The sequence below is a fragment of the Selaginella moellendorffii genome, unplaced genomic scaffold (genome assembly GCF_000143415.4).
Source record: "Selaginella moellendorffii unplaced genomic scaffold, v1.0 SELMOscaffold_17, whole genome shotgun sequence".
Classification (NCBI taxonomy): domain Eukaryota; kingdom Viridiplantae; phylum Streptophyta; class Lycopodiopsida; order Selaginellales; family Selaginellaceae; genus Selaginella; species Selaginella moellendorffii.
Window position 1 is genome coordinate 277,075 of NW_003314278.1, and position 27,181 is coordinate 304,255.

General features: G+C 48.7%; 12 protein-coding genes across 21 annotated transcripts; 8 read left to right on the forward strand and 4 right to left on the reverse strand.

The window, feature by feature from the left end:
• The first annotated feature begins 37 nt into the window (after positions 1–37).
• Positions 38–1,014, forward strand: LOC9642794 (BI1-like protein). The gene is made up of 4 exons (XM_024676464.1): positions 38–276; positions 326–439; positions 495–652; positions 705–1,014. The coding sequence occupies exons 1-4, from the start codon at positions 63–65 to the stop codon at positions 906–908; spliced, it is 690 nt and encodes a 229-aa protein (XP_024532232.1). The 5' UTR covers positions 38–62; the 3' UTR covers positions 909–1,014.
• LOC9642795 (phospholipase A1-IIgamma) lies at positions 931–2,582 on the forward strand. Its single transcript, XM_002971361.2, has one exon. The coding sequence runs from the start codon at positions 1,043–1,045 to the stop codon at positions 2,447–2,449; it is 1,407 nt and encodes a 468-aa protein (XP_002971407.2). The 5' UTR covers positions 931–1,042; the 3' UTR covers positions 2,450–2,582.
• On the reverse strand, positions 2,525–3,983 carry LOC112346795 (extracellular ribonuclease-like). Of its 2 annotated transcripts, none has more exons than XM_024676460.1 (7): positions 3,557–3,983; positions 3,448–3,500; positions 3,335–3,384; positions 3,188–3,277; positions 2,990–3,123; positions 2,836–2,920; positions 2,525–2,778 (listed from the first exon to the last, which is right to left on the reverse strand). In XM_024676460.1, the coding sequence occupies exons 1-7, from the start codon at positions 3,962–3,964 to the stop codon at positions 2,618–2,620; spliced, it is 981 nt and encodes a 326-aa protein (XP_024532228.1). In that variant the 5' UTR covers positions 3,965–3,983; the 3' UTR covers positions 2,525–2,617. The 2 variants fall into 2 exon arrangements, with proteins under 2 accessions (XP_024532228.1, XP_024532227.1); XM_024676459.1 differs by having other exon boundaries at positions 3,335–3,399.
• Positions 3,984–4,007: 24 nt separating this feature from the next.
• LOC9642796 (ESCRT-related protein CHMP1) lies at positions 4,008–8,637 on the reverse strand. Of its 8 annotated transcripts, none has more exons than XM_024676456.1 (6): positions 5,555–5,854; positions 5,318–5,492; positions 5,162–5,250; positions 5,010–5,095; positions 4,886–4,951; positions 4,008–4,828 (listed from the first exon to the last, which is right to left on the reverse strand). In XM_024676456.1, the coding sequence occupies exons 5-6, from the start codon at positions 4,940–4,942 to the stop codon at positions 4,070–4,072; spliced, it is 816 nt and encodes a 271-aa protein (XP_024532224.1). In that variant the 5' UTR covers positions 4,943–4,951; positions 5,010–5,095; positions 5,162–5,250; positions 5,318–5,492; positions 5,555–5,854; the 3' UTR covers positions 4,008–4,069. The 8 variants fall into 8 exon arrangements, with proteins under 8 accessions (XP_024532224.1, XP_024532221.1, XP_024532222.1 ...); XM_024676451.1 differs by having other exon boundaries at positions 4,743–4,828; positions 5,555–8,637; XM_024676453.1 differs by having other exon boundaries at positions 4,008–4,951; positions 5,311–5,492; positions 5,555–5,763.
• LOC9640083 (7-deoxyloganetin glucosyltransferase) lies at positions 8,620–10,253 on the reverse strand. The gene is made up of 3 exons (XM_024676458.1): positions 10,066–10,253; positions 9,688–10,003; positions 8,620–9,639 (listed from the first exon to the last, which is right to left on the reverse strand). The coding sequence occupies exons 1-3, from the start codon at positions 10,231–10,233 to the stop codon at positions 8,684–8,686; spliced, it is 1,440 nt and encodes a 479-aa protein (XP_024532226.1). The 5' UTR covers positions 10,234–10,253; the 3' UTR covers positions 8,620–8,683.
• A 69-nt stretch (positions 10,254–10,322) lies between these two features.
• Positions 10,323–10,905, reverse strand: LOC9640084 (transcription elongation factor 1 homolog). The gene is made up of 4 exons (XM_002971580.2): positions 10,757–10,905; positions 10,631–10,701; positions 10,542–10,563; positions 10,323–10,478 (listed from the first exon to the last, which is right to left on the reverse strand). Exons 1-4 carry the CDS (start codon positions 10,870–10,872, stop codon positions 10,430–10,432), a joined length of 258 nt encoding a protein of 85 aa, XP_002971626.1. The 5' UTR covers positions 10,873–10,905; the 3' UTR covers positions 10,323–10,429.
• LOC9640085 (iron-sulfur protein NUBPL) lies at positions 10,886–12,165 on the forward strand. The gene is made up of 7 exons (XM_002971362.2): positions 10,886–11,041; positions 11,091–11,213; positions 11,267–11,364; positions 11,443–11,569; positions 11,635–11,720; positions 11,773–11,898; positions 11,957–12,165. Exons 1-7 carry the CDS (start codon positions 10,921–10,923, stop codon positions 12,131–12,133), a joined length of 858 nt encoding a protein of 285 aa, XP_002971408.2. The 5' UTR covers positions 10,886–10,920; the 3' UTR covers positions 12,134–12,165.
• A 292-nt stretch (positions 12,166–12,457) lies between these two features.
• On the forward strand, positions 12,458–13,237 carry LOC9642797 (protein LURP-one-related 10). Its single transcript, XM_024676611.1, has 3 exons — positions 12,458–12,655; positions 12,709–12,930; positions 12,992–13,237. The coding sequence occupies exons 1-3, from the start codon at positions 12,458–12,460 to the stop codon at positions 13,130–13,132; spliced, it is 561 nt and encodes a 186-aa protein (XP_024532379.1). The 3' UTR covers positions 13,133–13,237.
• Positions 13,238–16,417: 3,180 nt separating this feature from the next.
• Positions 16,418–18,083, forward strand: LOC9642798 (linamarin synthase 1). The gene is made up of 2 exons (XM_002971364.2): positions 16,418–17,058; positions 17,110–18,083. The coding sequence occupies exons 1-2, from the start codon at positions 16,566–16,568 to the stop codon at positions 18,018–18,020; spliced, it is 1,404 nt and encodes a 467-aa protein (XP_002971410.1). The 5' UTR covers positions 16,418–16,565; the 3' UTR covers positions 18,021–18,083.
• Positions 18,084–18,201: 118 nt separating this feature from the next.
• On the forward strand, positions 18,202–23,219 carry LOC9642931 (xanthine dehydrogenase). The gene is made up of 14 exons (XM_002971365.2): positions 18,202–18,469; positions 18,529–18,628; positions 18,698–18,806; positions 18,863–20,347; positions 20,397–20,639; positions 20,692–21,006; positions 21,063–21,302; positions 21,361–21,645; positions 21,723–21,944; positions 22,003–22,164; positions 22,216–22,344; positions 22,399–22,635; positions 22,688–22,861; positions 22,917–23,219. Exons 1-14 carry the CDS (start codon positions 18,343–18,345, stop codon positions 23,157–23,159), a joined length of 4,071 nt encoding a protein of 1,356 aa, XP_002971411.1. The 5' UTR covers positions 18,202–18,342; the 3' UTR covers positions 23,160–23,219.
• Positions 23,220–23,284: 65 nt separating this feature from the next.
• On the forward strand, positions 23,285–24,735 carry LOC112340401 (linamarin synthase 2-like). The gene is made up of 2 exons (XM_024676612.1): positions 23,285–23,780; positions 23,885–24,735. The coding sequence occupies exons 1-2, from the start codon at positions 23,285–23,287 to the stop codon at positions 24,733–24,735; spliced, it is 1,347 nt and encodes a 448-aa protein (XP_024532380.1).
• On the forward strand, positions 24,438–26,440 carry LOC9642932 (linamarin synthase 2). Of its 2 annotated transcripts, XM_024676267.1 has the most exons (4): positions 24,438–24,736; positions 24,790–24,883; positions 24,955–25,437; positions 25,501–26,440. In XM_024676267.1, the coding sequence occupies exons 3-4, from the start codon at positions 25,206–25,208 to the stop codon at positions 26,403–26,405; spliced, it is 1,137 nt and encodes a 378-aa protein (XP_024532035.1). In that variant the 5' UTR covers positions 24,438–24,736; positions 24,790–24,883; positions 24,955–25,205; the 3' UTR covers positions 26,406–26,440. The 2 variants fall into 2 exon arrangements, with proteins under 2 accessions (XP_024532035.1, XP_024532034.1); XM_024676266.1 differs by lacking the exon at positions 24,438–24,736 and having other exon boundaries at positions 24,799–25,437.
• The last annotated feature ends 741 nt before the right edge of the window (positions 26,441–27,181 follow it).

The window sequence follows — 27,181 nt, forward strand, 5'->3', positions numbered from 1 at the left end:
TGGCTTAGTGACAAGCTATCTTTGCGAGTCGGGAAAGGGAAGGGCTTGCTTCGAGTTGAATCATGGCAGGAGGAAGCGGCGACATCGAAAGTGCTCGAAGCACCAGCGACTTGGATTTGCGATGGGGTTTTATCAGGAAGGTGTATGGGATCCTGATGAGCCAGCTCGTCCTTACAGCGATTGTTGCTGGCATTGTTGTTGCTGTGAAGCCGATCAACAGAGCCTTGGGACACACCCCATGGATATCGCTCGCGTTAGGCGTTTTCGCTCTCATACGTAAGTATTTGATTTCTCATAACAAGTTTTGACTTTTTTTCCCTGGCAGTGTTGTGCCCCCTCTACATTTATCGCCAGAAGCATCCACTCAACCTCATCCTTCTGGGTTTCTTCACCATCTTATTAAGCTTAACGGTTGGTTTCGTGTGTGCTTATACTCGAGGTAATGTTTTTGTGTTCACCTTGAGTCGGAACTTTTCCTGATTTCTCCCCTACAGGGGAGATTGTATTGCAAGCATTGATTCTTACCGCAACAATTACGATCGGTTTGACGCTTTTTACATTTTGGGCGGTGAATCGAGGATACGATTTCGGCTTCTTGGGACCGTTGCTTTTTGCATCAGTACTGGTGTTGATAGTTTGGGGAATCATCCAGGTACGCGCATTCAGCATAAGTTCATCACCCCTGTCACCAAAACGCAATGCAGGCATTCTTTCCCATTGTGCGAATGTTGACGAGCGTTTACACGCTCCTTGGAGCGCTAATATTCAGCCTCTACATCGTTTATGACACTTATTTGTTGATCCAACGCTTTGACTACGACGAGTACGTTTGGGCAGCCGTGAATCTCTACATTGATGTGATCAACCTTTTCCTGTACATTTTACAATTCTTGCGCGGCAATCCTTAATAGTGGAGTAAGCTCTCGACCATGTGCTCACGTTATTCACGTGAACACAAAAGCAACACACGGTTCAGACACCGTACACAAAAGCAAACGATACGGTCCACACTTTTACATGTACATATAGATCAGGTTAGTGCATGGTTCTTCGAGCAGTGCGCATTGTTTCGCATAGCATGACTACTTTCTCCAAGCTTGCTAACAAGTGGAGGGCTTTGCAAGGCGAAGCTCACTGGGCGGGCTTGCTGGATCCTCTGGACGAGGAGCTCGCGGTGGAGCTCATCCGCTATGGCCAGTTCGTCGACGCAGTATACAGCTCCTTCAACAGTAATCCTCGTTCCAAAGTCCTGGGCTACAGCCGCTACAGCAAGTCGCAGCTCCTCGACAAAGTCCACGTCGCGCCTGGATACAAGATCCACAAGTTCCTCTACTGCACCACTCTGCTCGAGAGCCTGGTCGGGAAGGTCGTGGAGGCTGTCGTCGACTTCACTGGCCCCGCAACCAGCTGGTTTGGATTCGTGGCCGTGTCGGACGACGAGGAGACCCGCAGGATCGGGAGGAGAGACATCGTGATCGTGTTCCGGGGGACGCAGCAAGACATCGAATGGGCCAGCAACCTCCTCAACTTCTTCCAGGCAAACATGACGAGCAAGCCGACCAGCTTCTTCGACACCATGTCCGGTCTCCCTCCGCTGAACGCCACCCCGGAAGAGATCGCAACAGCCGCCGCCACTCCAGCACAGGCAGAGCAGCCGCCGGCTCGCAAAGGCTTCGGCCTTCTCGGTGGAATCGCTGGAGGAGTCATCACGGCGGTGCGCGACGTCCACTCCAGCCTCCCGTGGAACAAGATCACGATTGGCAACCGGTGGGTGGTTCCTTACACGAGCATCAATGCGGCGGACGCGACTGGGCTGGGAAAGCTCTCGGCCAGGCAGCAAGTCATGGAAGCGGTGTGCAAGCTCATCGATCTCTACAAGGACGACGAGCTGAGCATCACTGTGACGGGACACAGCCTGGGAGCGGCCATAGCCACCGTGTGCGCCTACGACATCGCCAACGAGAAGAAGAACAGGAATCCTCTGAGCGGCGCCACCATCCCAGTGACCGCGTTCCCTTTCGCGTCGCCGCGGGTGGGCAACTTGGAGTTCCGCGCAGCGGTGAAGAACGTAGAGGGTCTCAGGATCCTGCGTATCGGCAACCTTCCCGACGTTGTCACGCTGGTGCCTCCCATTCTCTGGGGATACGTCCACACCGACGACGAGCTATCGCTCAACACACCGGACTCGCCATATCTCAGCTTCCCGACCTTGGCGCTCGGCCAGTTCCACGATCTCCAGGTCTACTTCCATCTCATCGACTACAAGTTTGATCCGGCGCTCAAGCACCACCAGCTGGAGCTCGTGAACAAATTCTCCAACGCTCTCAGGAACCCGACTGTGCCAGATAGCTGGTGGGTGGTGGAGAACAACGATGTGATCCGAGACGAGAATGGAAAGTGGGTGCTCAAGAGCTACAAAGTCACTGCCGACGCAGAAGAGTTTAACTAGCAAGAGCGTAAGTGTGTGTGTGCGAATAATGGCGCGAAGGAGACCCTAAATTAGCATGTTTGAGCAGAGGGAATATTCCTGCGTTCAAATAAGACGCAGCTCTAAATTCTATTTGAATATTTTTGCGTTTGAATAAGATGCTTCGTCCTCCTCTGTTAACCCTAAATTCTACCATATTCTATGCGCGAATTCTGGGTGGTCCACGAAAGGATTCCGGTTGTGCTGGTACCTTTGGCAGATTTTTGAGTTACGGATTTCTTCGCTGGGCGATGGAGGGTCTGCATCATTCCAGCGCAAAAGCATTGAAAGGACTCCCATTTCGGCATTTGCTGGCCAGCAAGGAAACGAAAGTGAAATTCCGAACACAGCCAAGGAATCCTTTTTACCTATGCTCGGAGTGTTCGAGAGGCGTAGAGAGGGAAAGTAGCGCACTGCCATATACATCACAGATCGGGCGATGTCTCCTCTGACCTATAGTGAGAGTTATTTTGTTTCTATCGCAAGGACCACAAGGACAAAACCAAGGAGTTTGCGGGCTACCTCTTTGGGGGGACGCCACGATTTCTTATCGGTGGCGGTGTCTGCTCCAGCCTCGCGATTTGCTGGGACGAGACAATCGCCCACGCTCTCCACAGTGCAATCGCCAAAGTATTTGTTTCTTCTGGACGAATTCACTGCGCGATCACTGCGATCATTGGAAAAACAAACTTCTCAAATGGAAAGAAGAAGTTTAGAGACCATTGGTGTCGGCTGGCCTTAAGTTGTGTAAGTCTGTAAACTCCGGCTGGCCTTGCTTGAGCCCATAAGAACGTGGCCACAAATGTTCTCCTGGAAAAAGAATTCATAGTGTCAACACCTCTGGAGATTTGATTGCGCAGACTTAGCTGTTCCAGCCATCGATCTTCCCTGCTAGTTCTTTTGGAGCACTTCTTTGGCTGTAAATCTCGATTCTAGTCAAAACACTGTGAGAATCTTAAGTAAAATGATGCAAGCCTTACATGTCATCTGGCGAGCTTGGATCTTCATCTAGAAATTTTAGAGCCTCCCATACCTGCTTATCTTGTAAGTTTTTTCTTACAAAACCAATCTCCAGTTTAAAGTTCTCACCTGGACATAAGAGATTGAATCATGTCCCTCCTGGACAATGTGGTGGAGTTTGAGCTCCAGCGCAGTACCCGTGAGAGCTTGAGTTCCTTCATAGTAGCTCTCACTCTCGCAACTCGTGGTGGTTGCCAGCGCTAGCCCATGATGCTGGGATTTAATCCCCACACAAGCAAAGCCTACCACAAGCGCGCCAAGCACCGTGCGCTTCCATGGCCATGGCTGCCTCCCTACAAGCTCTAGCGAGGAGACATTCTTCTCACTGTCAAGGGAGCCCTCGTTTCTCCTCCCAGGAAATTTTCCAGGGCACACATTCATAAGCGCAATAGCCATTGGGGGGGCAGTAGAATATCCCACCGAATAAACCTCACAGCCAGACACATAAGCCCTAATTGGGCACACAATGTAACACATCAGCTCATGTTTAGGGCTTCCGTGTCCAATTAGGGCTAACGTGTCAAGCACTAACGTTCAAATTTTAAAAAAATAAAGCATATTCTGTCAGCGTTCTTCGTGCGATCAGCTCTTGTTCTTGAGCTGGGCGAGCCTCCGGCAGAGCTCATCCTCGGACACACCAGATCGCGGCGGCGGCGCGGCCACGGCCACCCGATGGATGCCCGGCTGCGGCATCTGCGCGCCCACCTCGAGGCCGTGCGCATCCGCGACCTGGAGCATGAGCCCACTGACGCTCTCCTCGGGCGTGGCCAGGGACGTGCTCCCGGCCATGGCGCCCTCCACGAACGCCGCCTGGACCTCGACGCCCACGAAGGCGCGCTCGAACGCGTCCATGGTGCGCGACACCTTCTGCATGTTGCCCACCGCCAGCGCGCCGTGGAGGGAGGCGACGATGCCCGCCAGCGCGCCGCACACGCCCTGGCTGGTGGCCTGCGACGCCAGGCGCGCCACCACCGCGTCCAGCCGCGACGCCAGGCGGAGGTAGTTGAGCTGCTCGGCGTGCTTGCGGATGGCGTTCTGGGCGTAGACGCGCGCGCCGTCGGCGTTGCCCTTCTCCATGGCCTTTTTGATCTTGAGCTTCTCCTTGGCCTCCTCGGCCTCGCACTTCTTGGCCTGCCGGACCAGCCCCTTGGATGTGAGCTTGAGATGGAATACCTGTTCCATGAGCTTCTTCTTGTCGCCGCCGCCGCCCATCTCTCTCCTTCGATCGCTCGCTCGCTCGCTGAACGAATGGATTCCACCCGCGAAGAACACTATAGCCCAACGGTAAGTTGGGTATATTCCACGTACGATATCTGTACGGGGTGGCGTGTCTTCTCGGCGCTGAAAAACACAAGAAAAACACGTCAGGAACACCACTAAACTTTGCAAGAGAGTTACTGATCGCCTCCAGAGTCTTTGCACAGACTCTAGGCAATACAGACGCGAGAAGTTCATCGAGCTTTGCTGAAAAGACAAAGAAACACACTGTCCGGAACACCACTAAACTTTGCAAGAGACTTACCGATCGCCTCGAGAGTCTTTGAACACTCTCGGCAATCAAAGATCCTGTTCATCTTATGTACGTCGCTAGAAGTGCATCGGGCTTTGCTGGAAAACAAAAAGAAAAGTATGAAACACTGTCTGGAACAGCACTCAACTCTGCAAGAGACTTACCGCTCACCTCGAGAGTCTTTGAATAATCTCTCGACAATTCAAAGGTCATGCTGATCTTTTGTGCGTCGCCAGAAGTGCATCGAGCTTTGCTGGAAAATAGAAAAGAAAAACACTGTCAAGAACAGCACTAAACTTTGCAAGAGACTTACTGATCACCTCGAGAATCTTTGAACACTCTCTCGGCAGTAAAAAGGTCATGTTGATCGCGAGAAATTAATCCATTCCACGCGAGCTTGCAGAAATCCAGGAAGCTCGCTCCCGAATGAGAGCGATCCTGCCAGATGCTCTAGCGAGGCATTTTGAAAAGACTTCGGCTATGATAGTATCAGGCCTTACAAGGAAAAGAAGATTTTCATCAGCCATAGGACAAAGACACTATTGACAGACCAGTACCTTCGTCATGGAAATTCACCATACGTCGCTGCGAAAAACGGCATTTCATACCTCTCCCGAAACTCCTCCTTCTTGGCGTCCATGACTTTGATCAAGTCCATGTAAGTCTGGTTGCTTCCATTCTTCCTGCCTGTATCGAAGCCGAACTTGATGAGCAGTCTAGCCAAGCTCCCGTTTCCTACGTCCAACGCGGCGTCCATACAAGAGTCGTTCGCTTTTGCGCCAGCTCTCAGCAGCATCTGAGCTATCTCTTCATGCTCCCACAGAACTGCCTGGTACAAAGGTGACACTCCATCCTCTTCTTCGAAATCCGGTGATACTTTCTTTCCCAATAACATCTCCACCATCGTTTCGTCTCCAAGCTGTGCCGCGATCGATAGCAGCTTTTGAGATGTTTCCATCCAAGAGTCTGGAGAAATCCTATGGAACTTGCCCAGTATCCATTCCGTGTTCATGTTCCTGCCCGTGGTCCACTCGTTGAGCACGTCCCAGTATTCGTAGTCGAACATCCTCCGGAACTTCAACTCTGGAAGTTCCCCACCGTCAGTAACAAGCTCGCTGCTGGACTCTACTTCATCTTCCTCGAGCTCTTCCATCACTTGTAAGCGGGATTTCTCATCTTCTGGTACCTGTAAATCGTCCTTGGCAACTTTTTCTTCGCTGCTGGGAATTCCATCAAACTTTGTTTGCTCTTCTTTCCCCTGACCGAGCTGCAAGTCATCTTCCTGTAGCTGTTGTTTGTTCTCTAGAACTTGTTCCTCAGTTTCACGAAAACCGCCAAGCATCTCCTTGAGAGTTTTCTCTGCTTCGCCAACCCGTTTACGTCTGTCCATGAGCACTGTCAGAAAGTCCATGACTTCCAAGTTTCCCTGCTTTGAAGCAAGATGGATCAAGTCCAATGTAGCCAAGTATCCCAGCTTATCCAACGCATAGGCCACCATTTCCCTGCTTCCGTACCCAATCAAGTTCCTCCACAAGTCCCTGGGAGTTTCTTTGATCGACACGATCGTCTCAAAAACTTCCGCATTTCCCTCTCTGGAACACCCGAAGCTGAAGGGATCCAATCCACGTCGACTTGATTCTGCCAAGTGCTTCTTCAGTTCGAGCAGGCGATCACCTTCAATCTTGAGATACGCAAGACGGCTGCTATAGTGGTTTCGGAAAAGCTGAGCGGCCTTTCCTTCAAGCCCAACCGCAGTGCCTGTAGTCCTCAACGAGCTGCTTACCTCGGAAAGAACTGCGATCACATTTAAGCTCACGCTCTCTGCAGCCGCCCCTAGCAGGTTGTCCAAAAAATCAGAGCTCGTGAGTTCGTCCTCCTGGCCCAACGAGTTCGCTCCTTGTTCCAGCAAGAAAAACACCGCGTCTATCTTGTCACCAGCGACTGCGTAGTATAGTGGAGTCCGTCCCGCGATTTCGTCGTTCACGTAGTCCCTTCTCCTGCTAAGTTTAGCACTGTCTAGCACGATCCTCATCATCTCTGTTTTGCCTTGGTACGAAAGCTTGTGCAGCGGTTTCAGCGGCCACCTCCGGTGCCAAGTATTATAGTCCATCTTGAAGTCGTGAAGAAGAACTCGTAGCACTTCGGCACTGTCCGCCTCGCAAGCCTCGTGAAGTAGCCATTCGTCTTGTTTAGCGATCTCCCTCCACCGAGAGGACAGAACCTTCAGTGCTTTAGGACTCCCGGCTTGCACGCAGCGACGACATAAACGAGGAACCTCTTCGTCCAGCTTGATCTTACCAATAGACCACCTCCGCCTGACGATGTTTTCTACGCCTTCCCCGTAATCCATGTCGCAGAACAAATCCACCAGCGTGTTTGCCTTCGTGTCCACCACCATGTTATCCGCTGGTTGAAGGAAAACGGCATCCGGAACTCCAGGAAACTTTGCTTTGAAAGCCGGAAGCACTGCTGTGTACGCCTCTGTAGATGCAAGCTCGGAAGGATCCCGAAGAAAATCCTCGTTAAAGCTGCAGCCGACGTTGCAAAGCTCATCGTAGGCCGCTTGGACCTCGGCGAGACACTGCTGCAACGAGATCCTCTCGTCGCGATCTGACATGCAGCAGCCTTCTACCACTTGGAAAAGCTTCGTAAAAACTGGCTCAAAAGCTTCCATACCGGGTGGCACTTCCAGAGTCACGGGAAATCCTCCACAAATTTTCTCTTCGATGAAGCCCGATGAAAGCTCTTCCGGTACCTCCCCGTCGAGAAACATCTCAACCAAGACCATGCCGAGAGAGTAAAAGTCGGAGGGATAAGGATTCCGCATCACTTCCTGCAGCATCTCCTGCTCGTCTTGATCGCAAAGCTCGGGACTGACCCAAAACGGTGAACCACCTATCGTCTCCTTCAGGTAAGCTATGTCTCGTTTCCGGAAACTGAAGCCGAAGTCTATCAACTTTGGAACCCGAGACTCGTCCACCACGAGCACATTGCTGCCTTTCAAGTCTCCGTGGTAGACACCATTCTGATGGCAAACCGATAGCCCAATAACGAGCTCCATGAACAGCTCTAGCTTCGTTTTCCACCAAGCTGCGTCTGGAACCGGAGGATGGTGTGCCTTGAGAAACGCATCCAGCTGCGAGCCTTGAACAAGCTCCATGACGAGACAGACGCATTCCAGCTCCTTGCTGTAAGCAACCCCGTAGACAGTCACCACATTTCTTGCCCCTTGGACAACTCTCATGTTGATTCCTTCCCTGGTCATCTCCAAAACCTCGTCGTCGTTCTCCGGCTCCCGGATCTTCTTGACAGCAACAAGAACTCTCTCGGACAGCTTGGAGAAATCCGGGGCTTCATCCGTCTTCTGGCCGTAGTAAGGCAAATACCGGCCTCTTTCCAGTCTCTCCGGGATCTGAAAACCAGTTGCCACTGTCCCTTTGAAGATGCTTCCATACCCCCCAGCTGCAAACTCGATTGCATCCGCCTCTAGTTGCAAAGTGTTGAGATAAAACGCTTGCAGGCTGCTGCTGCTCATGCTGTGAACTGACTTCTCCGCAGTGTCCCGACGACCACCCCATCGAGCACGCTCGTATCTTGTTCTAGCCAGCGCCATCGCCAGAGGTCAACTGAGAAAGCCTGACTTTGCAGTATCCTATTCCCACAAACTCACTCGTACGGACATCACTTTAGCCAGCGTTCTTGCCGAGCTTTCCGAATTTGATCGCCTGGACAAGCCTCTCCAAGTTTCGGTGCGACGATCCGCCCGGGCTGACAGCGGTTTTCACAATGGCTGAGAACCCTCTGGCTCTTTTCTTGATCTCGCGCCCCTCGCCTTCGCAAAACAGCTTTTTGATGACTCTTGCCACTTCCTCATCGCTCACAAGCTGCTGCTTTGCGTCGTCGGCCCTGAATCTCAGCCCAATCTTCCAGTCTTCCGCAATTCTCTTGCAGTTCATCGTCTGCTCGGCGACGCAGGGCCAGCCGAGTATCGGTACTCCCATCGCCATGCTCTCCAGTACCGAGTTCCATCCGCAATGTGATAGGTGGCCACCTAGTGCCCGGTGCTGGAGAACTTTCACTTGCGGAGCCCATTCAACGATCAGTCCCTGCCCCTGTGCCTTGGTCGATTCCATAAAGTCCTGGAAGGATCTCTCTGAGTAGTCGGAGTCCGGAACCAGCAAGTTTTTTCTCATTGCCCAGAGAAAAGGCTGCCTTGTGTCCCCCAGCCCTTTCACAATGCTTCTCATCTGAGCACCTGCAATGCTGGCTATACTTCCGAAAGAAATGTAGAGAACCGAGCCTGGCTTTTGAGAGTCAAGCCACTTCAAGCATGCCTCGTCTTCGCTCCACAGACTCTTCCTGCCCTCTGTGTCTTCTACCAGGAGTGGCCCGACTGTCACGTAGTTCTGCGTTCCAAGCTCTCGCCTCATGGACTCAACTCCAGCGCTCTCTAGCTCTTCAAAGGAGTTGACGAGCACCCACGATGCATGTTTCAGAGCTTGAATCTTGCGAATCCTGTTTGCAAAGCCGGGATCTTCCCCAGAGTCGTAGCGAAGAACGGTTGGAAGGTCCCGGGCATAAATTGGCTCGAGCCCAGGAACGCAAGTCACAAGGTTGTCGAGAAAACCAACAGAAGAAGGATCTGTTTAGGAGAGCGTCAGATATGCATAACAATGCGGTCATTTCTTACCTTTTACTCCAAGATAGCCTTTCTCAACAAGCAGTGGAAGATGATAATTCACAAGGGAGTAAGCAACGTTGGACGTCCACAGTGCAACCCTGGGGACCCCAAATCTGTTCGCGACGGCTTGAGCCCATCCAAGATAAGCGTCCGAAATCACACAGCTAACACCGTCCAGTTTCCAGAGAAGTTCCTCAAAGGGCTTCGCCATCTCGTCGGAGGCAACCAGGGACGCATTGAGGGACTCGTTGAAACCTCCGTCGAAGGCTTTCGCTGCAACGCCGTCGGAGATGCCCATGAAAGTTATAACTCCGGAAGAATGCTCCTGGGGAGAGAAAGAGGAAAAGAAAACTTAAGCAGCTCAAGAACATCAACAGTTCCAAGTACCTTAGACACGACTTCTCTGGATCCCACAAGTCGCTCGTGATTTCTGAAAGTGTTGACAAAAGTGATGTCAATACCAGCAGCAGCCAGTTGATACGAGAGCTGAAGAAGCGGGCTTATATGGCCTTGCATAGGAAATGGCACAGCCACAACCCGAGGCCTTTCCACCATAGCGTTTACTTGAGCGCAAAGGAACCTACAAGCAAAGAAAATGTGACCCCCTTTTACCTTCTAGTCTACAGTACTCGTTAGACGACAAAGAGAAAAAAATCCAAGCTAATGTATTCCTGGACTGCACATTACACACTGGTTTTCTTGGAAGAGTGCGTATTTACACGCTATGTATATGTAAAACTCAAACCTTCCTTCACGAGGCAGTGTTTGCTCGCTCGCATTCGTCGATCCATTCGCTATAGCTGGAAAAATCTCAAAAGAGTGAGAAAGATCGAGGGCTAGAAGCGCTAGATTAAGAAACTTACACATCGATTGGCTCGCTCAAAGCTAGAATGCAAACGAAAGATCCAGTCAGTCAGGTTTTGGGAATCGAAAAGAAAAAGAGGACACTGACCGTCAATTTGAGTGGAGTACTTCTCCTGGCAAATCCTGCACGACGCTTCGCCCACGGCATTCTTTCGATCCCTGCGAGAGGAAAGAGATGAGGGAGCGCTTCTAAAAACCCTAATGCGGCACTTACATGCGGCACTCGACGCTGCTCTCGTGATTGCAGAACGGGCAGCTAAACACCGATGGCAGCTTCTCCTGCATCTTTCTGCTGGGCTGCGGCTTCTTGGCGGATTTGCGCTTGCCCATTTCCTCCAAGAACCCTAAATTTTGATTTAGGGTTTATCAAGGATCAGAATGGCGAGGAGAGCTCTGGCGATGGCCGCTGGCGCCTTGAGCAAGCCCCAGCTGGATGGAGTGGAAAGGATTATCGCTGTGGCTTCAGGGAAAGGAGGAGTCGGGAAATCCACCACGGCAGGTTCGTGTTCTTAGAATTCTTTAGAGTGAATGTCTTTGTTTTTACATAGTGAACTTGGCGGTAGCGCTCGCTTTGAAATGTAAGCTCCGGGTGGGGCTTTTGGACGCTGATGTCTACGGGCCTTCGATTCCACTGCTCATGAATCTCAGTGGACAGCCTAAGATCGATAGCGGTAAGAAAGTTTTCCATTTTTCGATGACATCCAGTTGAGAAGAAAAAATGTAGCGAACAAGATGATCCCGCTGGAGAACTATGGTGTGAAGTGCATGTCGATGGGATTTCTGATGGAGAAAGATGCGCCAGTGGTTTGGAGAGGGCCGATGGTATGATCGTCTCCTTGTTCTTTCTTTGAAGGTTTTTGTTCTTTCGAGCAAAATGACTGTCTTTGCAGCTCTCTACAGGTCATGAGCGCGCTGGAGAAGCTGACGAGAGGTGTCTCGTGGGGAAAACTGGATATCATGGTCGTGGACATGCCGCCAGGCACTGGTGATGCGCAGATATCAGTTTCACAGCGTCTGAAACTGGCAGGTGATGAAGGATAGTTTTTCTTGTTCGAGATCTTCTCCTCTCACAGCTTTTCCTGATTGATCCAGGTGCTGTGATTGTGTCGACGCCTCAAGATATTGCTCTGTTGGATGCAAGACGAGGAACAAACATGTTCCAGAAGGTTCACGTTCCGGTAAGTCGTTCCATTGTTCTACCCATTTTTCTGTAAGTTCTCTGTTTTCCAGATTCTGGGATTAATTGAGAACATGAGCTACTTTATTTGCCCCGGCTGCGGCCAAAGCTCACACATTTTCGGGCACGGAGGATGTGAGACAACCGCTAAAGAAATGCAAATCGACTTCCTTGGCAAGGTATAATCCAATATATCCGGTTTTCTCTTGAGGAATCTCGTTGCGCTTTTTTCCTCAGGTTCCACTTGATGTTCATATCCGAGAGACTTCAGATGAAGGAAAGCCTATCGTTGCTTCAAGTGCTAACAGCGATGTCGCTGCAGTGTACAACAGCATTGCTACAAGAATAGTTGATAAAATGAGAGAACTCGCGTCAGCGGGTGCATACGTGACACCCAACATCTCTGTTGGTTAAATCTTTAAATGCAGAGCTCTTTCATTGTTTTGTATGAATTGTCAGCTGAATCACGGTAGTCTGGTATGTATCTTACGTCTTTCTTGAGTTGACTACTGGCCATCATAAGTTGACTAGAGTTGACTATCGTTTTAATTGTCCTCCCAAATACAGCAGTTCCTTGCGCAGCCCCGAAATCGTGGTCAACTTAGACCCAGTCTAGCTTTCTTTCACTTTACGTAACTCAAAGCACGCGGTGCCACAGTCTGCCAAGTCTGCCCATCGTTGTCGGCGGCACCCTATAAAGGATTACCGCTGCATCTTTCGATTCTCCATTTCATGGCAATGGCGGTTGTAAGCAGCCAGTTCTGCAAGTCTGAGGAGGTTGCGCTCGTCTACAGACGAGGCTGGAGAAATGAGGAGGTGCTCGATCTCACTGGTAGGCCTCTCTTCAAGGTCAAGCACCCCTCCTTTGTTTGGAACCGCGACCACTATATCGTAGACCTCACTACAAATGCTCCACTTGTTCGTTTGCGGCCACAGGCAAAGACCATCACTTTCCTGAAGCTCTAAATCCTGACAATCTGTGCTCGCAGATGTTTTTACCAGTGAGAGGTATTTGGTATGGATATCATGCACAACAGGACCGCATGCTGTTTATGCTGAGGAGCTCTTCGATCTTTCAGATAAGCATGTCGATTGATGTGTTTGTGGGGTCGGACAAGGAGCCGGGCAAGAACAGGCAGCCGGATTACCAAATCAAGGGACACAGCTTCAGCCGGGGCATCGATATCGTTCGAGGCCACAACCAAGAGCAGGTAATTCAGATTGCTTTGGTTATCTGACTTCGCATGAACTGATCGTATGTATTTCACCTAGGCCAAGGGTGGTTCGTTATGGGGCCGCACTGAGTACACCATAAGCGTGGCGCCTGGAGTCGATATTGCGTTCGTTGTCTCACTGATCGCAATCGTTCATGATAAAAGGAGCAGCTCGAATGCTTCCTCGACGACAGTGTAACCCAAGGTTTCAGAACAGTCGTGTGTGTACATAGATAGAGGCCACCATTTGGGCGGCTCAATTGACTGTTGAATCTCTCTAGCTGGTTCTGTGAAAGAGCAATTAACTCCATGCGAATTGATCTCAGGGGGAGTTTCAAATTAAGCAGACTTGTCTCCTTGATGCATTACATTACCTTAATGCTTTTAGATACGTCTCTTGCTTCAGTGTCAGAGTAATATTCAATCTGATTGGATCGGGTTTGCACCTCAACAAGGCGGCATGTGAGACTTTTCGATCTTTCAGCTCAGAATGTTAATGGATTAAAATTTGTGTTGGTCATCTCGCTGGTCGCAAGCAAAACTTCGCATGCTTCGAGACTCGCACACTTGATTGAATCTTTAGGCAAAGGCTGCAAGACAGGCTTGTTTGGTTGCTTGAGAATCTAGCAGCGGTAGAAACGCTAGAAGAAACTTACACAGCGATTAGTGCCGTTGACATTTGTTCACCTTCTTTCGATCCCTGCGATGAGCAGGCGCGTGATAAACCCTAAATCAAAATTGAGCAGTCGGCATCTTTTTCTTTCAGTACGGAATCTCAGTGGACTGCCTAAATTGATACGATTTTTTTTCCACTTTGATTGCATGGGACCTGGCACATTTTCCAAGGTTGGGTATGTTGTTGTAAAATTATATCTGGGTATTGGGAATGAATTACAAGGTATTTCCTGGTCATTGGATTGGCATAATTAGATGGTGGCCGTCTATTGGAATTGCATGTTTGAAACAAGGGTTAAAGAGTTTGCGAGCGAGGAGTGAGGAGCAAGGCGCCAAACATCGGATCACAATGAGAAAGGTAACTAGAAGAGAGGAGAGCCTGATCACCTTGCATAGACATGAATCCAGAGAGTTGGATAGAATTCAAGCACCTAGGCCATGGTTCTTGGAGGCCAAGGGAGAATGCAAGGCAGATTAGTAGATGTAAAAGAAAATTAGAGCAACTTGTTCTTCGCTTGGGGAGATCTTTAAAGTAGGGGATTGTGTAGTAGTTTGAGAAGATCACACGAATGAAAGCACGACTTGGAAAGCAAAGATTGAATCCTTATTTTGGATACAACAAGATTTCGAGCTTAAGTTTTTTTTCGAGTAAGCATGCATTGGTTGAAGCTAGAAGGTCTTGAAGCCATTTGGTGGCAGCTACAGATGTAACAACAGGGATGGTACTACTAACAAAAGGAGGCAAGAGGGAGATTGGCCAGTGCAGGAGATTCTAGTTCATCTTATTTCCTTTACTCATAGCTGGCACAGATATATGTTATGAACAACTTGGAAGGTTAGCGTATTTGCTAATGATCACTATTGACTTTCCATCCAACAGTTGCTGCAAGTAGAAGAGTGTGATGTCTAGGAGTGGACAAATGAAGATGTTGTAAGTTTGTTGCTGAGATTAATAATGGGCAGTAGTTCTTAGAGGCTATACGGAAGTTAAGGCTTAATGGTGAAAGCCCCTTGCTTATGGAGCCACAAGACTTGATCAAGTTTGGGATGGACTAGCATACAAAGAAAATTCTATGTTGCTATATTGATGCTAAAAACTAGATATATTTTTTCTTCTTTGAACTCTACTTTTCCTTTCAATGTAGAAAAAGCCAAGTCCATCTCATGCATTACCTGAAAAAATCATTCTAGCCAGTGATGATGGAGATGGCAATGACTTCACTGATGAAGAAGTTCCAACATATGAGTGGATTTTTCACAAGCTTCCACCTCCCGGTGATTGACAATACAGTAGCTATGGTTAAAAATTTCTAGTATAGTATTGGCTGATGCAACATGACGTCCAGAAATCCAACATTGTACTAGTTCATAAATGGGCCAAACTATACCAAGACTTGTTGCTACACCATAATTTCAAGTCAAAAAACAACACCACAAAAGCTACTATCATGAAGTTCATCCATGATAAATATGAGGGTTCTATCTGTCTCTTGTGTTTTCATAAGTGAATCACTTACTGGCTTCCCAAAGATATTTTGGAGAGAATGCTAACCTAGAAGCACGACAAGGAAAGAAAGGTAATTGCTTGTTCCAATTACTTTTAACTATTTCTTTTTTCAACAGAAATGTTCTAGTGTGCATGAAAAAGAGAATATTATGCTGGAAGAGAAAATTACAAACACTCCAAAGGTATGCGAAAGTGGAAGCAGAGGAAGTGCAATCGGACAAGGTATCAAACTTTACATTTCTTTCTTGAATTTTAACTTCATATTATGTTACAGGTACCACATAAAAGGAAGACTATTGTCCCTAAATGATTCAAAAATTGTGCAACTGAACAAAAGTGCCAAAGCTTTTAATGTTCCATAAAACAAGTATCGGTTACCATGTCACAAGTAATTTACTTCATTCCCTTTCCACTTTTATTTCTTATAGAACACTCTCCATTTTTTATTTCTTACACAGCAAGCAACTGAGATGAAGTGAAATAAAGCTGATGTAAAAGTGTTATAATAACAATGTAACAATGTTGGAATAATTCCACACAATATATTTACAATACCAACCCCTGTGAATTGAAAAGAAAAACTCTCTCTCTACAGATGAGTCTTGTGGGGAAAACTGGATATCATGGTCGTGGGCATGATGCACTGGCAGGTAATGAAGAATAATTTTCTCATTTGGAATTTTTCCCCGTGATTGTGTCGACTATTGCTCTGGGACCAACATGTTTCGTTCTGGTACGTCGTGTCAGTTTTCTAAGTTCTCTGTCGGGATTAGTTTGCCCTAAAGCTGGAGGACTTCTCTGCTTTTTTCTTAGGTTCCACTTGATGTTCATATTGGGGAGATCATTGTTGCTTCAAGTGCTACCAATGCTGTGGCTGCAGTGTACAACAACATTTCTACAAGAATAGTTTGATAACACGAGAAAACTCGACATCTCTGTTGGTTAAAGCAGAGCCCTTTACACCATTGTTTTGCTCCGATTGTCGGCTGAATCACGGTTGTCTGGTACGTCTTTATGTTTCTTACGGTTGAGTTTCTGACTGCTGGCCATTGTAGAAAAGCTGTTTCAGTCTCTCTCCATAAGCTGGCAATAATGTGAGCCTTTTCGGAGTTTCCGGTCTCTTCCAAGAAGAAAACAGGAGAGTAACGCGGCACCTTCCTTTCTGTATGTTGGCTACACGACTAAGCTTTGTCTGATATTTGTATTTGATTTACAAGCGTTTATGATAGTTTGTCGTGCCCGCGAGTCTTAATGGGACACACCAACCAGTAGACAGGAGATTGGTGTGGCTAACAACTGAGAGGTTTAGACGTCTGTGTACTGACTTTCGGTCGTCTCTCTTTAAATCAGAAGCTTCATCGAGAGACGGTCGCTTCAATCGTTGAAGCTTCTGAAGTGTTCTTTGTGGAGGAGTTAAAATCCCGAGGGCAAGAACAAGCAGCAGCGGAAAATGGGTTCTCTCGTAGATAGCAGGCCTCATGCGGTTGCGCTCCCGGTCGCAGTTCAAGGTCATGTTTCTCCTCTCTTACACCTTTGCAAAGCTCTCGCCTCCAGAGGCTTCGTCATCACCTTCATCAACACGGAGGCCGTCCAGAGCCGGATGAAGCATGTCACAGACGGTGAAGACGGCCTTGACATTCGCTTCGAGACGGTTCCCGGTACTCCATTGGACTTCGACCTTTTCTACAAGGACAACCGGCTAATCTTCTTCAAGTCCATGGAGGATATGGAAGGTCCGGTCGAGAAGCTGCTGGTGGACAAGATCTCGAAGAGGGGACCTCCAGTTTCGTGCCTCATCTCGGACTTGTTTTACAGGTGGTCCAGAGATGTGGCTCAAAGGGTCGGGATACTCAATGTTACTTTTTGGACCTCGACTGCTCACTCACTTCTTCTCGAGTACCATTTACCGAAATTGCTAGAGCATGGTGACATACCAGTGCAAGGTACTCCGCTCTTTTACAGGTTTTCCGTGTCTTACCTTTTCATCCTTGCAGATTTTTCAATCGACAAGGTGATAACTTACATTCCCGGGGTGTCGCCACTGCCAATCTGGGGCCTCCCCTCGGTGTTGTCCGCTCATGATGAAAAGTTGGATCCCGGGTTTGCTCGCCGGCACCACAGAACAACGCAAATGACTAAGGATGCATGGGTCCTTTTCAACAGCTTTGAAGAGCTCGAAGGTGACGCGTTTGAGGCAGCCAGGGAGATCAACGCAAACAGCATCGCAGTTGGACCTCTTTTGCTTTGCACTGGCGACAAGAAAGCAAGCAATCCAAGCCTCTGGAACGAAGATCAGGAGTGTTTATCGTGGCTGGATAAGCAAGTTCCGGAGTCCGTTCTCTATATATCCTTCGGCAGCATCGCTACTCTCAGCTTGGAGCAGTTCATGGAGATCTCAGCGGGATTGGAAGAGCTCCAGAGACCATTTCTTTGGGCCATTCGTCCGAAGTCAATTGCCAACTTAGAGGCTGAGTTCTTCGAATCATTCAAGGCGAGAGTTGGCGGCTTTGGGCTCGTCGTGAGCTGGGCTCCTCAGCTGGAAATCCTACAGCATCCTTCCACCGGTGGATTTTTGAGTCACTGTGGCTGGAACTCGACGCTCGAGAGTATCTCAGGAGGCGTTCCAATGATCTGCTGGCCTTGCATCGCCGAGCAAAATCTTAACTGCAAGCTGGTGGTGGAGGACTGGAAGATCGGATTGAAGTTCTCAAATGTAGCGACTCAAAAGCTCGTTACCAGGGAGGAATTCGTGAAAGTTGTGAAGACACTCATGGAAGAAGAAAGTGGTAGCGATATGAGGAACAACGTTAAAAAGATCAAGGAAGAAGCTTATAAGACAGTTTTGAAAGGTGGCTCTTCGTATGGCAACCTCCAAAAGTTTGTGGAATCTATGAGGAGTATGTAGAAAAACATTTAAGGGCAAAAGAATTTCTTTTAATTTAATATAAATGGTTAGTCTTGAATAAAACTATTGTTTAGTCTTAAGCAAGATACCATTAGAATATACTTAGACTTAACAATCTTAAGTAAATTCCCATTAACGTGAAATGCGGTCACGTGTTTTTTACGAGCATATTCCAGGTCCATTTGGTGCTCTATTTTTCCTGTAGCGAGGAAAAGGGTTTTAGATGGATAGATAGATAGCGATCCCAGCTCCTAGGTTTTCGAGCGTGGATTCCATCGCTTTGCTCCTCGCCGCCGCGCAGGTCTCTGATCGAATTGAGCAGATGGGATCGCTGGAAGCAAGCATCGAATTGATCGGCGATCCCCAGGAGCCGATTCTCTACGTGAATGGGAAGCGCTACATTCTCCCCGATGGGTTAGCTCACACGACGCTGCTGGAGTATCTCCGAGGTGAGAATTTGTGAGAATTCGCACAGCATCGGTGCTCTTGTTCGCGCGATAATTTCCAGGGCTTGGCTTGACTGGAACGAAATTGGGATGTGGAGAAGGAGGGTGTGGAGCGTGCACAGTGATGATTTCTTTCTTCGACAATGAAGAAGACAAAATCAAGTAAGCTTGTCCCTGTTGAGATGAGAGCAAAGAATTAAACTGCTGTTCTTCTTTTGTTCTTGCTTGTAGTCATCGAGCGATCAACGCTTGCTTGGCTCCGCTCTACTCAGTCGAAGGCATGCACGTCATGACCGTGGAAGGAATTGGAAGTCGGCGTAAAGGCCTTCACAAAGTCCAGGTAGCGTTGATGCTAAAACTATACTCCATAACTTCTCTTCGCAAACTTTGTCACAGGAAGTCTTGGCTAACACACATGGCTCGCAATGCGGTTTTTGTACACCAGGCTTCGTCATGTCGATGTACGCACTGCTCAGGACTTGCAAGACGCCACCAACAGAAGAACAGATAGAAGAAAGCCTCGCGGGGAATTTATGTCGATGCACGGGTTACCGGCCTATTCTAGAGGCATTCCGGACGTTCACCAAAGCAGATAGTTTCCTCTACTGGGATGATTCTGCCAAGGCAAGTGGAGTCGCTGTGAATCGGGCCTCTCAAGGTGGTAAGATCTGTCCTGGTACTGGAAGGCCTTGTGACTGTGGACCTGAAAAGAAAACCGGTTGCTGTAGCGTACAGGAAAAACCATCAGAGATCAAGGATCGGGGGGAGCTTATTTTTCCTCCCGAGCTAATGACCAGGAAGGTTCAGTCTTTGGTTCTGAAAGGTGCTGGGGATTTGCAGTGGTTCCGTCCGTTAAGCCTGCCTGACTTACTGGATTTGAAGAAACGGTATCCGGATGCTAAGTTGGTGGTCGGGAACAGTGAAGTTGGCATAGAGACAAGGTTTAAGAACTTGAGGTACCCGGTACTGATTGCAGCTACTCACGTCGCAGAGCTCAACGCCATCAAAGTTCTCGACGATGGTCTTAATATTGGTGCGTCCGTGACGCTGGAAAAACTCCGGGAAGTGATGCATGCTTGTGTGAAGGACAGGAAGGCTTACGAAGTATCTGGATGCGACGCATTCTTGGCACAGTTGAAGTGGTTTGCAGGGGTTCAAATAAGAAATGTTTCCTCTATTGGAGGCAACATTTGTACTGCTAGTCCTATCTCGGATTTAAATCCTCTTTGGATAGCAGCGGGGGCCGTTTTCACCTTAGTTGATGACAGTGGATTGCCGCGGTCAGTACAGGCAAGCGACTTTTTTATCGGGTATCGCAGGGTGGCATTGCGGAAAGGAGAGATTCTTGCCAGCGTTTTTCTTCCATGGACGAGGAAGAACGAATATATAAAGGAGTTTAAGCAGTCTCACCGCAGAGATGACGACATCGCTCTTGTCAACGCAGGGATGAGAGTTCATCTAAAAGAGGAGACGGGGAAATGGCTCGTATCGGGGATTTCATTGGTATATGGTGGAGTTGCCGCTGTTCCCGTTCGTGCGAGCAAAACCGAGACTTTTATGCAAGGAAAAGTTTGGGACAAATCGACCCTGGAAGGTGCTCTTTCGGAGCTTCAGAAGGACATCATCATTGCCGATAATGCTCCCGGAGGCATGGCCGAATTCAGGAGGTCTCTCATTTTGAGTTTTTTCTTCAAATATTTCTTGATGGTGGCGGACAAGCTTCAACAGGATGAAAATGTCCAGCACGAGTTTTCCGAAAGGTTCATGTCAGCAGCTGATCCTTACAAGAGAGACATTTCTAGTGGGATGCAAAACTTCAAAACTATAGTGGATGGCTCAGCTGTCGGTCAGTCTATCGCTCATGTTTCAGCAGAGCTTCAGGTAACACCACAGTTTCTTTCGCACGAAAATTGAGCTGAAAATGCAACAGGTATCTGGTGAAGCACAATATCTTGATGACGAGCCTCTTCCACCCAATGGACTGCATGGTGCGTTGGTTTTGAGTACCAGACCGCATGCTCGTATCGTTTCTGTTAGCTACCGAGAGGCGGAGACTGTTCCTGGTTTCGCTGGTTATTTTTGCGCAAAAGACGTTCCTGGAGGAAATGATATTGGAGCTGTGGCGCATGACGAAGAGTTATTTGCAACGAACGTTGTCACATGTGTTGGTCAGGTAGGAATATATATGTTTTTTAGTCATGGCTAATTGCTCTTCGCTGTGCCAGGTGATTGGAGTTGTTGTTGCTGATACTCAGTATGCAGCAAGGGCCGCAGCACTAAAGGTCAAAGTGGTTTACGAAGACTTACCTGCGATTCTGAGCATTGAAGACGCCATTGAGGCTGAGAGTTTTCTTCTGAAGGCGCCCCGAGTTCTTTCGAAGGGGAACGTACAAGAGTGTTTCGCCAGTGGGAAATGCGATCACATTGTCGAAGGCACTGTGCAAATGGGAGGACAGGAGCATTTTTACTTAGAACCGCATGGAACAACAGTATGGATTCAGGATGGTGGAAATGAGGTTATGATGCTATCATCGACACAGGTAAGCTATTCTTGCGTTCAAAGGGCCAGAACTTACAAGGTTTCTGATGTCTACAGGCACCTCAGAAGCACCAGTATACTGTAGCGCACGTCTTGGGCATTCCAATGCATAGGGTGGTTTGTAAGACAAAACGAATTGGCGGTGGATTTGGAGGAAAGGAAACTCGTGGATTTGTCGAAGCAGCTGCAGCGGCCGTCCCTGCATATCTCTTAAGGAGGCCGGTGAAGCTAGTACTTGACAGAGAAGTGGACATGGCAATTACTGGTCAAAGGCATGCTTTCCTTGCGCGTTACAAGGTACCTTGTTATTTCTCCATGTGTGCGTTGCTTTGATTCATGGCTCTTCAATGTGAAGGTTGGTTTTACAAACGAGGGAAAAGTTATGGCATTGGACCTTCAGATATATAACAATGGTGGCAACTCATTGGATCTTTCGGACGCTGTTCTGGAGAGATCCATGTTCCATTCGGACAACGTTTATGTGATCCCGAACGTGCATATATTTGGAAACGTATGCTTTACAAACATTCCCAGCAACACAGCGTTTCGCGGATTTGGCGGACCTCAAGGGATGCTTGTTACGGAGAATTGGATTGAACACATTGCAAAAACTCTGGGAGTACCCGCTTCAAAGATCAGGGTGTGTATCTCTAAAAAACGTTTTTTCTTTTGCTGCCAACGCTCAAAAACTTATGTTTTTACTGTTGACATTTTTAGGAAATTAATCTCCAAGGAGAAGGTTATGAGCTGCATTATAGCCAGGTTCTCGAGAACTGTCGTATAAAACAGGTTTGGTCAGAGTTGAAGTCTTCTTGTGAGCTTGCCTCACGCATGCATGAGATCGATTTATTTAACAAGAAAAATCGGTGGAAGAAAAGAGGAGTAGCGATGGTCCCTACAAAGTTTGGAATATCATTTACAACCAAGTTTATTAATCAGGTGAATGGTTTAATCAGGCAGCTTTTGATGGTGGAAATGACGGAATTTTCTCGTCCAGGCAGGTGCATTGGTCCAAGTTTATACAGACGGTACAGTTCTAGTGACACATGGTGGAGTTGAAATGGGACAAGGTTTACACACAAAAATCGCACAGGTCGCTGCCACTGCTTTCGATATTCCCATAAGCTCAGTATTTATATCTGAAACAAGCACCGACAAGGTACGCTGCTTTTCACCTTTCAAGTTCTGCTCACCACGTCTTGGAATGTAGGTACCAAATGCTTCGCCTACTGCGGCTTCTGCGAGCTCTGATATGTATGGTGCCGCTGTTATCGATGCATGCAACCAAATCAAAGAAAGGATGAGACCATTGATGTCTCAGTACGACTCGTTTGCGAAGGTACTAATCGTTGAAGTTACGTTTCTTTGGCTAATCTTTGTTGTTATATTGCAGCTGGTTATGGCGTGTTACTTACAGCGTATTGATCTCTCAGCACACGGGTTTTACATAACACCAGACATTGGTTTCGATTGGAAGACAGGGAAAGGATCACCGTTCAGCTACTATACTTATGGAGCTGCTTGTGCCGAGGCAGAGATAGATTGTCTTACTGGTGATTCACACTTGAGACGTGTTGACATCGTCATGGACTTGGGACATTCGCTGAATCCCGCTATTGATATTGGCCAGGTTCGAAGAGTAGAAAAGTTGCTACTTGCTAACAGTTTCTACGTACGTGTAGATTGAGGGTGCGTTTGTCCAAGGCCTCGGCTGGGTAGCACTAGAAGAACTTAAGTGGGGTGACAAAGCTCATCCTTGGATAAAGCCCGGATATCTTTTCACTCAAGGCCCCGGAACTTACAAACTGCCAACAGTAAACGATATTCCGATTGACTTCCGAGTCTCGCTCTTAAAGGTTTGGAATCTTTCCTTCGTAGGACTTTGGCTGATGATATGGTGACTAAATCCAGGATGCTCCGAATCCAAGAGCCATCCACTCGTCGAAGGCAGTGGGGGAACCCCCGCTGTTCTTAGCTGCAGCGGCGCTTTTTGCAGTAAAAGAAGCTATCGCTTCTGCGAGAGCTGAAACGGGACTTCACGGGTGGTTTCTTTTGGACACCCCGGCCACTCCAGAAAGAATCAGGATGGCATGCGTAGATGATATCACTGCTCGCTTCGCTTCGGCCGACTTCCGTCCAAAGTTAAGCGTTTGATTCTCCTGCTAACTTTCTGTACAGAAATTATACTAGAGATACCCCACATCTTTATCTACATATTTTCGTCTTTGGATCTCTTTCAAGACACTGTTCTTCTCTTCATCAGTTGCCTCATACTTGGAATGGCTTCCAGCCGTGAGAGCGTTCCTCACGTCGTCGTAATTCCTCTTCCAACACAAGGTCATGTATCTCCACTCATGCATCTCTCCCAAGCTCTCGCCTCGAGAGGCTTCGTCATTACTTTTATCAACACAGAGGCCAATCAGGAGTGTATGAAGAACACCTTGGAGGACGGCCATGGCCTAGACATTCGTTTTGAGAGCGTTCCGGGCATCCAAGGAACTGGTATTGACTTATCTCATGACGAAGGCCGGCTCATCTTTACTCAAGGCTTGATCAACATGGAAGGGCCAGTCGAGAAGCTGCTCAAGGACAAGCTAGTCAGCGCAGATCCCCCAATATCGTGCTTGATCTCCGACATGCTCTTCAGGTGGCCGGAAGGTGTTGCCAGGAGAATTGGAGTTCCAAATTTTATCTTCTGGTGCGCAAGTGCCTCTTGTATTCTGCTCGAGTGCTCCGTTCCTCAGATGTTCGAGAAGGGAGACATACCTGTCAGAGGTAAAGAACTTTCATCTTTTTTATGAGTTCTATCTGATTCTAACTTTGAGTTCCAGATCTCTCGATCGACAAGTCAATCACGTATGTCCGTGGCTTGTCTCCAGTGCCGCTATGGGGCCTTCCTTGTGAACTATCTTTCAGCGACGATCCTGGTTTTACTCGCAGGTACAACAGAATAAACCACGTCGCGACAGTGTCGGGGGTTTTGGTAAACTCTTTCGAGGAACTCGAGGGCAGTGGTGCATTCCAGGCGCTGAGAGAGATCAATCCAAACACGGTAGCAGTGGGACCAGTGTTTCTTTCTTCGCTAGCAGACAACGCGAGCCTCTGGAAGGAAGACACAGAATGCCTGACATGGCTCAACGAGCAGAAGCCACAGTCGGTTCTCTACATATCCTTCGGCAGCCTCGGGACGCTCGACTTGGAACAGCTTAAAGAAATACTAGCAGGATTGGAGGAGCTCCAGAGGCCGTTTATATTAGCCATTCGTCCCAAGTCGGTCCCAGGCATGGAGCCCGAGTTCCTGAAGGCTTTCAAGGAGAGAGTGATCAGCTTTGGACTGGTTGTGAGCTGGGCTCCTCAGCTGAAAATCCTCCGGCATCCTTCCACAGGTGGATACTTGAGTCACTGCGGCTGGAACTCTATTCTCGAGAGCGTATCTTCGGCGGTGCCAATCCTTTGCTGGCCGTGCGTTGCCGAGCAGAATCTCAACTGCAAGCTTATAGTGGAGGACTGGAAGATCGGTCTTAAGTTCTCGCGCGTGAGAGATCCTCGCAAGGTGGTGGCCAGGGACGAGTTTGTGGAGGTGGTGGAGCAACTCATGGGAGCCGAGAGTGGCGATTCCTTTAGACGTAATGTGAAGGAGCTCAGCAAGGCGGCTCAGCGAGCAGCAGTGAAAGGAGGATCGTCATATGAAAGTTTGGACAAGTTCGTCAAAGCTGTGGAAGTTTTATAAGGTATGGTTTGGAAATTCTATATCCATTCGTGACATAAAGATGACATTTGACAGTGTATAGGTGGCGTAATGTTGAAGTAAGAGCTAATCCAGAAGAGGTAATGTGAGAAACGGCAGCATAGTCCCTTCCTTCCAGAGCACTCAAGAAGTAAGCTTGAATTTGCTTTTTTCTTCGTTCAATGGGTTCTAGTGGTGGCGAGGGGCTCGCTCCTCACGCAGCGGTTCTTCCCATTCCAACCCAAGGCCACATCACTCCACTCCTCCATCTCTCCAGAGCGCTGGCGTCGCGAGGCTTCGTCATAACTTTTATCAACACGGAGGCCAACCACAGGGACTTGAAGGACGTCGTTTCGCAGGAGGAGAGCTTTGGCTATGGCGGCGGCATTCGTTTCGAGACGGTCCCCGGGATCCAAGCGAGCGAGGCCGACTTCACGGCCCCGGAGACGCGGCAAATCTTCTTCGAGGCGGTGATGGCGATGCAGGGTCCAGTGGAGAGCTTGCTCATCAGGAGCATGGCCAGAGACGATGATCTCGTTCCTCCGGTCTCGTGCTTCATCTCGGATATGTTGCTCCCGTGGTCCGCGGAAGTAGCAAGAAGGACCGGAATCCCAGAGGTCAAGTTCTGGACCGCCAGTGCCTCTTGCGTTTTGCTCGATTGCTCGTTTCCGCGAATGCTGGAGAAGGGAGACGTTCCAGTCCAAGGTAAGGCTTCTTTCTTCTTTTTTATTTTTCCTTCTTTCGAGAAGCACTAACGTGTTCCGCCAGATCGTTCCATTGAAAAGTACATCACTTACGTAGACGGCTTGTCACCACTGCCAATCTGGGGCCTCCCGCGCGACCTTTCTGCCATTGACGAATCAGGATTCGCTCGCAGATACGCTAGAGCCAAGAGCTACGCCACAACGTCGTGGGTTTTGATCAACTCGTTCGAAGAACTCGAGGGCAGTGCCACCTTCCAAGCCCTCCGAGACATCTCTCCCAAAGCAATCGCAGTGGGTCCTCTTTTCACCATGGCCCCCGGCTGCAACAAGGCAAGCTTGTGGAAGGAAGACACCGAGAGTTTATCCTGGCTCGGCAAGCAAAGTCCCGGCTCGGTTCTCTACATTTCCTTGGGCAGCATCGCGACCCTCAGCTTCGATCAGTTCAAGGAGTTCTCCGAGGGACTGAGGCTTCTCCAGCGTCCGTTTATCTGGGCCATCCGACCCAAGTCGGTCGCCGGCATGGAGCCCGAGTTCCTGGAGCGTTTCAAGGAGGCCGTGAGGAGCTTTGGACTGGTTGTGAGCTGGGCTCCTCAGGTGGACATCCTCCGCCACCCTTCCACGGCTGGATTTCTCAGTCACTGCGGCTGGAACTCCATCCTCGAGAGCGTAGCATCCGCGGTGCCCATGCTTTGCTGGCCGTGCGTCGCGGAGCAGAATCTAAACTGCAAGTTGATAGTGGAGGACTGGAAGATCGGTCTCAAGTTCTCGTGCGTGACCATGCCGGATCCTCCCGAGGTGATGGCGAGGGACGAGTTTGTGGAGGTGGTGGAGCGATTCATGGGAACTGACAGTGAGCATTTGAGGATTAACGTGAAGAAGCTGAGCGAGGAGGCTCGTAGAGCAGTGTCTAGTGGTGGCTCCTCATATGAAAACCTGGAGAGATTTGCTCAAGCAGTGAAAATTTCCTAAACTTCAATCCAAAGCTAAGAGAAAACTTCAAAGCATCTACTCTATTCAAGAATATACTACAGTTCTTTCTCTCTCTCTCTGAAGATAAGCACGCGCTTTGCGCGTATAATGGGTTCCAAGGTCAATGTTGTCGCAATTCCTCTCCCAGCTCAAGGCCACATCTCTCCACTCTTGCATCTCTGCCAAGCTCTCACTTTCATCCTTTGGGGGATGCTATCTCCAAAACACGCAACCATGAGGGAATGTGCTGGACTTTGTTACGTGCAAAAACCCATGGCTAATGTGCTAATGTAGACTCTAAGGTGATGCTTTATATCAGAAACTGATGTGAGGAGAAGAAACTAAAGAAAAACAAAGAAAAAATAATAATAAGAAAGAGAGTGTAAAGTTCTGGAGTCAAAGGGGAACCACATGGGGAAACTTGATAAAAGAATTAAACACTAAAAAATGGAAAAACAAAAAGTGAAAAAAACTAAAGAGCAAAGAACAGCTTAAAGAAATACTAGCAAGATTGGAAGAGCTCTAGAGGCCAGTTAGAATGGCCATTTGTCTCAAGTTGGTCCCTGGCATAGAGCCCGAGTTCCTGGAGGCTTTCAAGGCTCTCCTTGCAAGTGATCAGCTTTGGACAGGTTGTGAGCTGGGCTCCTCAACTGGAAATCCTCCAGCATCCTTCCACAGGCTGCGAGAGTGTATCTTCAGCGGTGCCAATCCTTTGCTGGCCATGAGTTGCCAAGCAGAATCTCAACTGCAAGCTTATAGTGGAAGACTGGAAGATC